This window comes from Trachypithecus francoisi, unplaced genomic scaffold, assembly GCF_009764315.1.
Source record: "Trachypithecus francoisi isolate TF-2019V2 unplaced genomic scaffold, Tfra_2.0 Lachesis_group0, whole genome shotgun sequence".
NCBI lineage: Eukaryota > Metazoa > Chordata > Mammalia > Primates > Cercopithecidae > Trachypithecus > Trachypithecus francoisi.
The window spans coordinates 155,599,627-155,614,667 of record NW_022681453.1 but is presented as its reverse complement, the minus strand read 5'-3'; the positions used below and the strand labels follow the sequence as shown (position 1 = coordinate 155,614,667).

At 40.0% G+C, this 15,041-nt stretch overlaps 1 protein-coding gene across 9 annotated transcripts in view; it reads right to left on the bottom strand.

Annotated features, from left to right (window-relative positions):
- Positions 1-8,162: 8,162 nt before the first annotated feature.
- The window catches only part of CEP70 (centrosomal protein 70), a 112,885-nt gene continuing 106,006 nt past the window's right edge, over positions 8,163-15,041 (bottom strand). For 4 of the 9 annotated variants that reach the window (XM_033212519.1, XM_033212520.1, XM_033212517.1 and 1 more), the window contains 4 exons: positions 14,821-14,989; positions 13,898-14,012; positions 11,834-11,913; positions 8,565-8,913 (listed from right to left, as the gene is read on the bottom strand). In XM_033212519.1, the coding sequence (XP_033068410.1) occupies positions 8,852-8,913; positions 11,834-11,913; positions 13,898-14,012; positions 14,821-14,989 (426 nt within the window). In that variant the 3' untranslated portion in view covers positions 8,565-8,851. Of the gene's footprint in view, positions 8,914-11,833; positions 11,914-13,897; positions 14,013-14,820; positions 14,990-15,041 lie in introns of all 9 variants that reach the window. The other 5 variants (XM_033212522.1, XM_033212518.1, XM_033212516.1 and 2 more) reach the window with 3 other exon arrangements.

The following is a 15,041-nucleotide window of genomic DNA, read 5'->3' as shown; positions in this document are numbered from 1 at the left end:
ACCAGCAGCGTACAAGGGTTCTGTTTTCTCCACATCCTCACCAGCATTTATTATTGCCTGTCTTTTGGATAAAAGCCATTCTAACTAGGGTAAGATGATACCTCATTGTAGTTTTGATCTGCATTTCTCTGATGATCAGTGATGTTGAACACATTTTCATATGCCTGTTTGCCATTTATCTCTTTTTTGACAAATATCTATTCAAATCTTTTGCCCATTTTTAATTGGATTAGATTTTTTCCTATAGAGGTTTTTGGACATACAGCTTATATATTCTGGTTATTAATCCCTTGTCAGATGGGTAGTATCAGGGGAACCCACCCCTGATATTTCAATGTAGGTTCTTTCTATTTTCCGTAAGTGTCAGCCGGCTGAGAAATAAAGAGTACAGAAAGGAATTTTACAGCTGGGCCTCTGGGGGTGATATCACATATCGTAGGACTGTGATGCCCACCTGAGCCTTAAAGCCAGAAAGTTTTATTAAGGATTTCAAAAGGGGAGGGGGTGCAAGAACAGGGAGTAGGTCACAAAGATCACATGCTTCAAAGGGCAAAAAGAAAAACAAAGATCACATGCTTCTAAGGACAAAATCAAAAACTCCTGATAAGGGTCCAACAAAGATCACAAGGCAAAGGGCAAATGCAGAATTACTGATAAGGGTCTATGTTCAGCAGTGCACATATTGTCTTGATAAACATCTTAAACAACAGAAAACAGCAGAGAACCGGTCTGACCTCAAATTTACCAGGGCAGGGTTTTTCACCACCCTAGTAAGCCTGAGGGTAGTAGCCTGAGGGTACTGCAGGAGACCAGGACGTATTTCAGTCCTTAACCACGTAAGACAGACACTCCCAGAGCGGCCATTTATAGACCTCCCCCCCAGGAATGCATTCCTTCCCCAGGGTATTATTAATATCCCTTGCTAGGAAAAGAATTTAGCGATATCTTCCTTACTTGCACATCTGTTTACAGGCTCTCTGCAAGAAGAAAAATATGGCTCTATTTTGCCCGACCCTGCAGGCAGTCAGACCTTATGATTGTCTTCCCTTGTTCCCTGAAAATTGCTGTTACTGTTCTTTTTCAAGGTGCACTGATTTCATGTTGTTCAAACACACGTTTTACAATCAATTTGTACAGTTAACACAATTATCATAGTGGCCCTGAGGTGAGGTATCCTTAGCTTACGAAGATAACAGGATTAAGAGATTAAAGTAAGACAGGCATAAGAAATTATGAAAGTATTATTTGAGAACTGGTAAATATCCATGAAATCTTCACATTTTATGTTCCTGTGCCACGGCTCCAGCTGGTCCCTCCATTCGGGGTCCCTGCCTTCATGCAACAGGGGAGCTTGCAAATATATTCTCCTATTCTGTGAGTTGTTTTTCACTTTGTTGATTGTATCCTTTGCTGTGGAGCAGCTTTTTAACTTGATGTGACCTCACTTGTCCACGTTTGCTTTGGTGGCTTCTGCTTGTGGGGTATTACTCAAGAAATCTTTGCCCAGACCAGTGTATTGGAGATTTTCCCCAATGTTTTCTTGTAGTAGTTTCATAGTTTTGAGGTCTTAGATTTAAGTCTTTGATTCATTTTTATTTCATTTCTGTATAAGGCAAGAGAGAGTCTGGGGTGTAGTTTCCTTCTTTTGCATATGGATATCCAGTTTTCTGAGCACAATTTATTGAAGAGGCTGTCTTTTCCTAGTGTATCTTCTTGGCAACTTTGTCAAAAATGAGTTCACTGTAGGTGTGTGGATTTGTTTTTGTGATTTCTATTCTGTGCCATTGGTCTATGTGTCTGCTTTTATGCCAGTACCATGCTGTTTTGGTTTCTATAGCTCTGTAATATAATCTGAAGTCAAGAAATGTGATTCCTCTAGTTTTGTTCTTTCTGCTCAGAATAGCTTTGGCTATTCTGGGTCTTCTATGGTTCCGTAATACATTTTAGCATTGTTTTTTCTATTTCTGTGAAGAATGTCACTGATATTTTGATAGGGATTGCACTGAATCTGTAGATTGCTTTGGGTAGTATGGATATTTTAACAGTATTAATTGTTCCAATCCATGAACATGGAATATCTTTCCATTTTCTGGTGTCCTTTTCAATTTCTGTCATCAGTGTTTTATAGTTTTCATTGTAGAGATGTTTCACATCTTTGGTTCAGCTAATCCCTATTTAATTGTATTTGTGACTCTTGTAAATGGGATTTACAAGAGTAAATTTCCGATTTCTTTCTCAGATAGTTCAGTGTTGGCATATAGAAAGTCTACTTATTTTCTGGCCTGGCACAGTGGCTCATTCCTGTAATACCAGCACTCTGGAAGGCCGAGGTGCGTGGATCACCTGAGGTCAGGCATTCAAGACCAGTCTGGCCAACATGGTGAAACCCAGTCTCTAGTAAAAAAACACAAAAATTAGCTGGGCATGGTGGTAGGTGCCTGTAATCCCAGCTACTCAGGAGGCTGAGGCAGGAGAATCACTTGAACCTGGGAGGCAGAGGTTGCAGTGAGCCGAGACTGTGCCATTACATTCCAGTCTGGGCAACAAGAGCAAAACTCCATCAAGAAGTGGGGGACGGGGAGCGGTAGAGGGAGAGTCTACTTATTTTTGTATCCTGCAATTTTACTGAATGTATTGGTCCTAGTTTTTTGGTGGAGCCTTTAGGTTTTTCCAAATATCATATTCATCTGCAAATAAGGATAATTTGACTTCTTCCTTTCCAATTTGGATGCCCTTTCTTTCTCATCTAATTGCTCTAGCTGGGACTTCTACTACTATTTTGAAAAACAGTGGGCATCCTCGTTGTGTTCCAGATCTTAGAGAAATGGCTTTCAGTTTTTCCCCTTTCAGTATGATACTAGCTGTGAGTCTGTCATATATGGCTTTTATTATGTTGAGGTATGTTCCTTCTACATGCAATTTTTTGAGGGTTTTCTTTTTAATCATGCAGGGATTTTGAACTTTATCAAATGCTTTTTCATATCAATTGAAATGATCATATGGCTTTTGCCCTTCATTCTGTTGCTATGATGTATCACATGGATTGATTTTTTTTTTTTTTGGATTGATTTTCTTATGTTGAATCTTCCTTGCATCCCTGGGATAAATCCTACTTCACCATGATGAATGATCTTTTTAATGTGTTAAATTTAGTTTGCTAGATTTTGCTAAGGATTTTTCCATCAATATTCATCAGAGATACTGGCCTGTAGTTTGTTTTGTTTTTTTGCCACACAAGCCTCCCGAGTAGCTGGGCCTGCAGGTGCACACCACCATGCCTGGCTAATTTTTGCATTTTTTGTAGAGACAGGGTTTCCCCATTATGGCCAGGCTAGTCTCAAATTCCTGACCTCAAGTGATCCACCTGCCTCAGCCTCCTAAAGTGCTGGGATTATAGGTGTGAAGCCACCACACCTGGGCTAGTCTTCTTTTGATGTGTCTTTGGTTTTGCTATCAGGCTAATACTGGCCTCACAGAATGAGTTTGGAAGTATTCCCTCCTCCTCCATTCTTCAGAATAATTTGAGAATTGGTATTAGTTATTTAAATGTTTTGTAGAATTTAGCAGTGAAGCCATCGGGTCTCAGGCTTTACTGGGAAACTTATTACAGCTCAGATCTCATTACTTGTACTGGTTTGTTCAGGTTTTGGATTTCAATTTCATGGGTCAATCTTGGGAGGTTGTATGAGTCTAGGAATTTATCCATTTGCTCTAGATTTTCCAATTTATTGGCATCTAGTTGCTCACAGTAGCCACTAATAATCCTTTAACTTTCTGCAGTATCAGTTGTAATGTCTTTTACCATCTCTGATTTTGAGTCTTCCTTTGTAAGTCTAAAGGTTTTGTCAATTTTATGTTTTCAAAAAACCAACTTTTGTTTCATTGATCTTTTGTATTGTTTTCATTTCTAATTCATATATTCCTGCTTATTATTTTTCTACTAATTTTGGGTTCAGTTTGCTCTTGCTTTTCTAGTTGTTTAACCCTTTCCTGTTTAGAAAAAAAAGTGCAGCTTGCTGCCAGTGCTCAATTTTACATAAACATGCTCTCTGAGGCTGAGGCAAATCTGATTTTCAATGTGAAAATAAAATATAAAAACTGTTCTTGGAGTTATTTCTAAACAAAACTAACATCAGAATCATTGGAATCATCAGAATCAACAATTTCAGAAAAATCAGATTCGCCAAACAAATCTTCAGTCAACAACTGCTTGAGAATGATCTTAAACATCACCTGTAGGAATGCTACATTTTCTAGGATTTGACAATTTCAGCAATCGAGAATTACTGCATTTTGTAAATAGAAATACCACTACTAAAAACAATGTTACAAATAGAAGGATGTATTTTGTTTCCAAAGTAAATACACTACAGCAATGTGAAAATAATAAAAATGAGCTATTTCATCGCAAAGTTATCTTAAGGTAAACACTGCAGTCGTAAGGACCCCTGGCAAGTATTCTTGGGGCAAATGGGAAAAGAGTGACGATGCATCATTAGGTTATTTGAAGTTTTTCTTCTTTTTTGATGTAGGTACGTACAGCTATAAATTCCCATCATACATACTACTGTTTTTGCTGTATCTCATAGGTTTTGAGATGTGTTTCAAGAAAATTTTCAACTTCCTTCTTAGTTTCTTCATTCACCCACTGGTCATTCAGGGACATACTGTTTAATTTCTATGTGTTTGTATAGTTTCCAAGATTCTCACTATTGATTTCTACTTTTAATCCATTGTGGTCAGAGAAGATGCTTATTATTTCAATGTTTTGAATGTTTTAAGACTTGTTTTGTGACATAACATATGCTCTATCCTTGATAATAATTCATGTGCTGGGGAGAATAATTTTCAGTATTCTTCAGCCTTTGGATGAAATGTTTGGTAAATATCTATTAGATTCATTTGTCCCACAGTGCAGATTAAATCTGATGTTTCTTTGTTGAGTTTCTGCCTGGAAGATCTGTCCAACCAATGCTGAAAGTGGCGTGGTGAAGACGCCAGCTATTATTGTATTGGGAGCCCTCTCTTTAGCTCTAACAATATTTAGTTTACATATCTGCATGCTCCAGTATTAGTGTATGTATTTGCAAGCATATCCTGTTGCTGGATTGACCGCTTTATCGTTATATAATGGCCTTTTTGTCTCTTACAGTGTTTGCCTTGAAATCTATTTTGTCTAATATAATTATAGCTACTCCTGCTCTTTATTAGTTTCTAATGGCATGGAATATCTTTTTCTATCCCTTTGTTTTCAGTCTAGGTGTATCTTTATAGGCTAAATGTGTTTCTTGCAAGCAATAGATCATTGGGTCTTGTTTCTTCATCCATTCGGCCACTGTGCTTTGATTGTAGAGTTTAGTCCATTTACCTTCAATGTTATTATTGATAAGTAGGGACTTACTCCTGCCATTTTGTTGTTTTCTGGTTGTTTTGTAGTGTTCTTTTCCTTCTTGCCTTCCTCCCTGTCTTTCTTTTAGTGAAGGTGGTGTTCTCTGGTGGTATGATTTAATTTCTTGTTTTTTAAATCCATTGCATATTTTTACATTTGAGGTTACTGAAAGGCTTACTGCAAGTTATAACTCATTATTTTAAACTGACAACATTGATTACATAAACAAGCAAAAATAAAATAAAAACTCTACAGTTGACCTCTCTCCCCACTCACCCCCACCCTCCCTCTCCCATGGCCACCACCACTGGGACTGCATTGGATCAAACCTGAAGCCAGCACAGCACTAGGTCTTGCCAAAGGCCCGCTGTAACCATTACCTGACCACCACCTACCCCGTTCTCTCTCACACTGTGGCCACCACCACTGGCACTGCACTGGATCAGACCTGAAGCCACTACAGCACCAGGTCTTGCCAAAGACCCGCTGCAACCACTACTTGACCACCACCTACCTCTCTCTCTCCCACTATGGGCACCACCACTGGGACTGCATTGGATCAGACCTGAAGCCAGCACAGCACTGGGTCTTGCCCAAGGTCTCCTGTAACCACTACTTGACCACCTATATTCACTCAAGGCCCGAGAGTTCTACAATCAGCAAGTGGTGAAGCCAACTAGGTTTGTGTCTTTCCCTTCAGGGTGTCAAGTATCCCCAGGCCCTGGGCAGGTACAGAGATGCTGTCTGGGAGCCAGGGATTAGAGTCAAAAACCATACAATTTTGCCTGATGTTCTATTGTACTGTGGCCAAGTTGGCACTCACATCACAATATGAAGTCCTTCCTGCTCTTCCTTCCCCTTTCCATTGGCAGAGGGGCTTCTCCCTGTGGCCACCACCACCACTGGCGCACAGGGGGTTCTGCTAGGCCACCACCAATGTTCACTTAAAGCCCAAGGGCTTCTCAGCCAGCTTGTGAATGCTGCCAGGCCTGATACTCACCCTGAAGGGCAGTGGGTGCCCAGGGCAGGGTCCAGAAATGCTGCCCAAGAGCCTAGGCTTGGATTCAGGGACCCCAAAAGCCTCAGGGACCCCAAAAGCTCTATTGTGGCTGAGCTGGTACCTAAGGTGACAAGACAAAAGTCCTCTTTACTTTTCCCTCTGCTTTTCTCAAACAAGAGGAGTTTTTCATCAATAGCCACCACAGTTGGGAATGTGCTAGGTCACACATGAAGTCAGCATGTCTCAGAGCCCAAGGCCCACAGCATACTATCTGGGTATTGCTGCTGGTAGTTCACAGCTCAAGGACTCTTTAGTCAGTAGGTGATGAATCCTGCCAGAACAAGGTCCTGCCCTTCAAGACAGTGGCTTCCCTATTGACCCAAGGTGTGCCTAGAAATGTTTATGAGCTAGGGGCTGGAATGAGGGCCTTGCGACTCTACCCAGTGCTCTACCCTACTGTGGCTAAGCTAGTATCCAAGATGCAAGGCAAAGTCCTCTTTACTCTTTGCTTTCCTTTCCTTAAGCAGAAGCAAGGAGTCACTTTCATTGCGGCCTGCCTGGGCTTGGGGGAGGAGTGGTGCAAGAACTCCCTTAGCTGCACTGGCTGGTGTCTCCCTAGGTCATCTGTCACCCTCGTCCTCTGGCTCTGAGCTCATCCAGCACTAGGAGTTGCCTAGGAATTAACTGCAATCTTTGTGTCCTAGACTGCCTTTCAAGTTTACCTAGGACCCCAGAGCACTTTGGCCCACGGTGACAAGGCTTGCCAAGAAACTCAAGTTCTGGTAGCTGGAATGGAGAATTCCACTCTGGCTAGGTCTGGTCCAAATGCTCCCTCCGTGCATTTGCTCTGGCTTAGCCTAGCATGGCTTTACTCTCCACTATGACAAGGCAGCACTGAGTTCAATGTGAAGTCCCCCAGTTCCCGTGCTATCCCTCCCCCAACTGCATAGACTCAGACCCCACAGTGCAGCCACTGCCAGGGGGTCAGGGAGGAGTGGCATCAGTGATTCAAAGCTATCTCTCTAACCCTCTTCAATGCCTCTTTCAGCAATATGAAGTTAAAACCAATACTGTGATTGCTCACCTGATTTTTGGTTCTTGTGATGGTGCTTTTCTGTGTGTAAATAGTTGTTAAAATTTGGTGTTCCTGCAATGGGGATCAATAGTGTAGGCTTCTATTCTGCCATCTTGTCCTGCCTTCAATTTCTTGGAATAATTTAATCAATATTTAGTATTTATATTATTGAGTATCCAAATATTTTTGGTACCCAACCTTCAAGACACAGTTCTTCTACAAATTGTAAGTTAGTGTTTAGTAATGTAACTACAGGCTATCATGACAAAGAATTTTAAACCTAGAAGAAGCCTATTATCTTATGTCTGATCCCTAAGGTCATAATACCAAGGATGTGGATGCTTGTTTGCTGACGTTTACTCACCATTCCACCATGCCGCTTCCTGGAAATGTGTTATAATATTCTATATGCCCACCAACAAGAATGACAGAGAAATCTTCCTAGACCTGCTACTTATAAAAGTGGGGAAGAATAGTCCAAAGTGGCTTGTTCTCATGGGTATGAGGCAGAACACTGACCCTTAAGAAAATGTGACTGAATATTGAGAATACAGAATAAATAGAAGGCAGCAAGTAAAGTACTCTTACATAAAATGCAGCAAGGATGTACAAGTTGCTCAAGGAAGGTTCAGCCTAGGAAGAGAATATGACTCATTATTTGTCAGTAATATACAAGCACATCATTGAGGACACTTACATTTGGAAATTCTTTACAAAAATTTTATTTGAGATCTCAAGTCCTTTAAGTCCTTATAAAAAGTGCATTACATCAAGATTGCAAAAGACACTTTTTAAATGAGAGACTTCTATCTACTCATCCATTTTACCCTATGATTCATTTCCCACCCTAACAGAAATGATTAAACAGTTTTTCTTTCTTCCTTTTCTTCTTCCTGCTTCTTCCTATTTGAAAGATACCCATGAGGGGTATCTTAACAGAATGTGCCAATTAATCCTTGCCAGGAGAGCAGTAGCTTCCTACCAGCTAAATTTAGAGAGCTCTTGGCATTCCTTTTGTCGTGGCTCAAAGATTACTACAACCTGAATCTAAAAGATTGCAACCTACTACTTGTAATCTGTCTCCCTGGCCTCCTCTTTTACTCACAAACTCCACTCTAAAACAACCTTAAATTTTAAGCACTCAATAATTGCTTAATAAATGAAGAGATCTAAAGTTAATTCACTACTTTACCCTTGCAACTATTTTCTGTATAAGAATCTCAAAGTTAATAAAAATTATAGAGATGAAGAATGACCTAATACTAAGAAGGGGATGAATTCTGAGAGCAAATACATTTTACAACCCTTGTCTCAAAATAAGATCAATCCTACAAAATACAAAATGTTAAGAATACAATTTACACAGTAAAAATGATTTGATTTGTTTTCAGTATGAAAGTACTTTTAATTTCTTTACTGCAGGTACAATGGCATCCAAGTCATCAATTTCTGTAATACAAAAACAGTAATAATAAAAGAGAGTAATTTTTTCTAGTGGTAAACTCACATGAAACAAGAACCTATATGTAAAGGCAAACCCCAAACATAAAAGCAACAATACTGGTGCTTTTGTGCACATGAAGTTTTTCTCCAATAGTGATGACAGATTATCACTGATTCGGATACAGATGCTTCACAGTGGCTCTGTTTATAAAAGTTACCACATACCTACAAGTACCCTCTGATTCTAGTATTAACTTCATTAGCAGCATACCCTTATTAACAGATCCAACTGCCCATGTGTGTGGTATGTTAGTGTCTCATTAGATCTGTATCACTACATGGGTGCACCTACATGATGAAATCCCAGGTAGAGGCATCTCCTCCCTGGGTCTCCATGTGAGGACTTAGGAGTTTCTACTCATAGAACAGTCTTGCCTTCTTTAATTTTCTTAGGAAGATTTCTTAGTAGCGGATCACTCTAAGATGAAAGGTATCTGCCGGCTGGGTGCAGTGGCTCATGCCTGTAATCCCAGCACTTTGGGAGGCCGAGATGGGAAGATCATTTGTGGTCAGGAGTTCAAGACCAGCCTGGCCAACACGGTGAAAACCCATCTCTACTAAAAACACAAAAATTATCTGGGTTTGGTAGTGGGCACCTGTAATCCCAGCTACTTGGGAGGCTGAGGCAGGAGAATTGCTTGAACCTGGGAGGCGGAGGTTGCAGTGAGCTGAGATTGTATCACTGTACTCTGACCTGGGTGACAGAGAGCAACACTATGTCTCAAAAAAACAATTATCTGCCTAATCAAAAAGAGAGCCTCATCAAGAATACAAACCTCAAGTGCAATGTATTATAGAGCTTAGCCTGGTCCAGCTTACCAGATAAACCAAACCAGGCTCTTCTTTGACAGGCTCTTTCTGAATGATTTTTCTTTCTAAGACTATCTTATTCCAACCAGCCTAAGTTAGAATTTACTCTCTGAAGCTCCTGGCCACTAAGGGAGCAAAATCCTTTATCTCATTATCCAGATCCCAGGCCTACTTAAGGTAAGCCACAATTGCAGGTTCTCTAGATACCCACTACTTTTTTCTAGCTTATTCTGTTAAGCCATCATTAATAAACACATTCCTTTACATAAAACATGCCTTCTTGGATTCCAACTCTCTCCACTGTTTAGCTGGATATTGGTCGCTCTTCATGTAGCCTACACACATAGCCCATGCTCTCCTACTATTCATTTAGTTCTTTAAGCTCCCAACTTCAGTCAGAATACCTGTCTGAATCCACTAACAAAGCATCAAGATATGGGAATAGAAACAATATAAGTAAACCTACAACACAGAATTTGTTTAGTCCCTTACATTGTGGTAAGGTACAAGATCAAGTTATTCCTTGACTCCGCCCCCTGCCCATTCTGAAATTACCTTTTTCTCATTAAGTGAGAAACCTGCCTTACAAATGAACCTCACAGCAAGGGACCTTGGCTGATATGGGAATTTCCTCAGTCAATCACACCACTTACATGAGAAAAAGAATGGATTTTTTTTTTTTTTTACTCGCTAAAGGTACTCTCCATATCTGTTATTCAGTCTACTACCCTGCACCTACATGCTGAGTGATTACCTATTAATTAAAAAAAAGTCATGTTTGCCAGATTTAACTTTCCCAATGTTAAATATAATGTTTAACCTCAGAATTTCAACTTTGACCAAAATACAGAATTCATCTCCAGAGAAACCTGGCTTTCTGAAGCAAATGATCTTTATGAACCATGCTGAGAGTCATAATATCTGAAAGGAAGTTTCTATAGAAGCATTCTGAAATAAGTGTTACCAGCACATCCTATTAAAATATGTTTATTAATGTGCCAAATATTTATGAATGATGAGAACATCACTGCTTAAGTTAATAGCAATCCCAGAGCAAGTAGAATCATATTATTCTATGAAACCAGGCTCTTCAGGGTATCAGACAACACACTTACACAATTTCATACCTCAAGTTTAACTTTCAAATTACATTTTCATTTGCCATGATCTTTTTAAATATGAGGGCTCACTCATTGTCTCCCTTGCTTCCCCAGTGCACATAAAACTGGTCACAAAACTTCCTTTATGTTCACTAGGCTATATATTCTAATTAGATACTTCTTTCACTTATTCTTCTTATCAAGTTTTCATTGACTCATTCCCTTATCTTCATTACCAAGCTTCATCTCCTCTTCTAAAAGCAAAGAGCCATTCTTTAAAAAAAAAAAAATCTTTCAAATGAGCTATACAGAAAAAAAGAATTCACTAGTGAATCAATCACTTTAAAAATTATTCTTAATAGTAAGATAATTGTATAGCCATATGTAATTATATTTAAACTAGATAAGGTCTCTATTTTGCCTTATGAGTCCTAAGCAATTTTTTTCCTTTTAGGAGACACTACTACTAATGAAGCCCTCAATCTGACCCTCGGTATGAGTGTAATATTTCATCTTTTCCTTCCCATAGATATTTATGACTTTATGTTACTTCATACCACCAGAGGAAATGTTATTTGTATATTTAAAACATTTTGTAGATAGGTGGTATCTTAAGAAAAAAAAAAAAGAGGAAGGAAGGATCTTCTAAGATCGTAAATCCAATGAGTATTTCTCATTAGACAATGACAGAGCCAGGGCATGGCCAGAGTGATGCTATCTCTCATGATAAGGTCCTCCAACAAAGGTAGTTCCTATCACTGTTAAGGGTCTGTGTTTCTGTTCTATGGACTAATCCCAACAAACTCTAACTGCTTGTAAGGAATGTGTTTCCAGAACTGTTAGTGGCAACCAACCACTAGATAAAAATACTAATCCAGTGACTAAGGAACACCCTTTTCTTAAATGCACTGACATTTTAAGACTCAAAATTTAACCATCACCACCAGAGATCTTACCTAAGATTTCAAGTAGATCATTAGTAAATGCCTGAAATGCTGGGAAAAATTCCTCGTGTTCTTCCAATTTGTAGATAATGCTGTTTAAAAAATGCACAATTTAAACCTAATTTCTAACTTAGAGTTCTTGCATCTGATTGCAAACAGAACATTTTCAAAATAGAAACTATGTTGCTAATTTAAACATAAACTTAATGATCATTTACTATAGTCCTTCCTTTCTGAGCTTTTTGTTAATCTAATATGGCTTTTCTCAAAAAAACATTTAAATATCAATGTAAAATTTGTTAAATTCATATATAACTTTTTTTTTTTTTTTTTTTTTTTTTTGAGACGCAGTCTCACTGTGTCGCCCAGGCTGGAGTGCAGTGGTGCAATCTCGGCTCACTGCAAGCTCCACCTCCTGCATTCTCCTGCCTCAGCCTCCCAAGTAGCTGAGACTATAGGTGCCCGCTACCACGCCTGGCTAATTTTTGTATTTTTAGTAGAGACGTGGTTTCACTGTGTTTAGCCAGGATGGTTTCGATCTCCTGACCTGTGATCCGCCCGCCTCGGCCTCCCAAAGTGCTGGGATTACAGGCGTGAGCCACTGCACCTGGCCAATATATAACATTCTTAACATGGCAAACTTCCCATTAAGCTCAAGGCTTCTTAGAGAGACCATGGTTTTACAGCATTTTCTAAAAATAATTGGCTTTTACACCCAGTTATCCTATTAAACATTAAGGAAAAATATCAGGCCAGGTGTGGTGGCTCACGCTTGTAATTCCAACACTTTGGAGGCCAAAGCAGGAGGATCACTTGAGGTCAGGAGTTCAAGACCAGCCTGGCCAACATGGTGAAACCCCATGTCTACTAAAATACAAAAATTGGCTGGGCGCGGTGGCGCATGCCTGTAACCCCAGCCACTTGGGAGGCTGAGGCATGAGAATTGCTTGAACCTGGGAGGCAGAGGTTGCAGTGAGCTAAGACTGAGCCACTGTACTCCAGCCTGGGCAACAGAGTGAGACTCTGTCTCAAAAAAAAAAAAAATCAGTAGTCAGTAAAACTGTGGGACGGAGGAAATAGGCCAGTAATAAGATATATGTTCCTTTTAAAAGCACCAACTGTCAGATTATGTAAGGGTTCTTCTAGGAAAACTTGAAAAACGTGGTTTATGTGGTATACATTGTGTGTTTCCCTTCACATATGCTGTAATATAAAACTGGGGATCAGGTGTGGGGAAAGCTGCTTTAACTATAGCTACAACATTTTGATAATTTTCTAAAAATACCAGGTTTTATGTTAGAGATGCCTAGTCTTTTAAAAAAATCCTTAGCATTTATCTTCTAATCAAATAAATATGCTGTTAATGATTATTCAGTGGTCTATGGTAGTGTCCTAAAAATAGGACTTATTGATACGATCAGAACTTACATGATGTTGCTAACAAAGTTTGAATTTCTCCATATATAATATTCCCTGAGAACAGGCTTATGCTGAAGAGTTCCTGACCTTCTTTATAGGCTTTACAATCTATTTTTATCTTGAAAATACTTCGCATTTCCTCCATGCCTAAGGGTTTGAGATTATCTTAGATTGTCAAGTTACTTAAAAGATGCTATTCCAAGGCTGGGCACGGTAGCTCACACCTGTAATCCCAGCACTTTGGGAGGCCGAGGCAGGTGGATCACTTGAGCCCAGGAGTTTGAGACTGGTCTGGGCAACATAGTGCAACCCTGTCTCTCTCTCTACACACACACACACACGCACACATACACAAATTAGCTGGGCGTGGTGGTGTGTGCCTATAGTCACATACACACAGAAAAGATGCTATTCCAAACAGGGAAGGTAAATAAGTTTTGAAAGTCTTTAATTTCACCCCTCCACGAATTCTGGATAATATTTATTTTTATTTTTATTGTTTAGAGACAAGGTCTCACTGCATTGCTCAGACCGGACTTAAACTCCTGGGCTCAAGTGATCCTCCCACATCAGCCTCCCAAGTCGCTGGGACAACAGGCGTGTGCCACCACACCTGGCCATTCTGGATGATACTTTGTAAACTTTTAAAACAAATACCTCTGGAGGTCTTCAGGTCCTAATACCTGCATAACCTGCTCATTCACATCTTCATTAATCAGCCTACAGAGTTTTCCAACAGTGCTTACCAGCACACACAATGAGGATGAACTATCTGCAAAAGAGAAATAAAAGGATATCTTAACATAGAATTTTCAAAATTACATACATCAAACATTTTATGCTTCAGTTATCCTCAATTTTTTTCACTTAAAAATTTTTTTTTTTTTTTTTTTTTTTGAGACGGAGTCTGCTCTGTCGCCCAGGCTGGAGTGCAGTGGCCAGATCTCAGCTCACTGCAAGCTCCGCCTCCCGGGTTTACGCCATTCTCCTGCCTCGGCCTCCCGAGTAGCTAGGACTACAGGCGCCCGCCACCTCGCCCGGCTAGCTTTTTGTATTTTTTTTTTTAGTAGAGACGGGGTTTCATCGTGTTAGCCAGGATGGTCTCGATCTCCCGACCTCGTGATCCGCCCGTCTCGGCCTCCCAAAATGCTGGGATTACAGGCTTGAGCCACCGCGCCCGGCCACTTAAAAATTTTTTTATCGGCCGGGTGCGGTGGCTCACGCCTGTAATCCCAGCACTTTGGGAGGCTGAGGCGGGTGGCTCACCTGAGGTCGGGAGTTCAAGACCAGCCTGACCAACATGGAGAAACCCTGTCTCTACTAAAAATACAAAATTAGCCAGGTATGGTGGTGCATGCCTGTAATCCCAGCTACTCAGGAGGCTGAGGCAGGAGAATCGCTTGAACCCGGGAGGCAGAGGTTGTGGTGAGCCAAGATCGTGCCATTGCACTCCAGCCTGGGCAAAAAGAGTGAAACTCCATTATCAAAAAAAAAAAAAAAAAAAAAAAAAAGTATCTACTTTTTGTTAATTTACTAAACATTCTTAAATGGGGGCCAAAAATGACAAATTAGGTCATCACCTAATTCTAAGAGTTCTTGGAGGTTTCTCACAGCATTGTTCATTTCTCCAAGCCTAGTATAAACTTCATTCATTCGGGGATAGACTCCATTTAAAGAAGGTACATCAAATAACTTTTGGAAGTGAGAGACAATAGCTTGCAAAGTTTGAAAGTTTGGCATATTGCTGTCCTGTCCAAAAGAGAAGTAAAAAAATAAAGAGTTCATATCTTAAAATAATCCC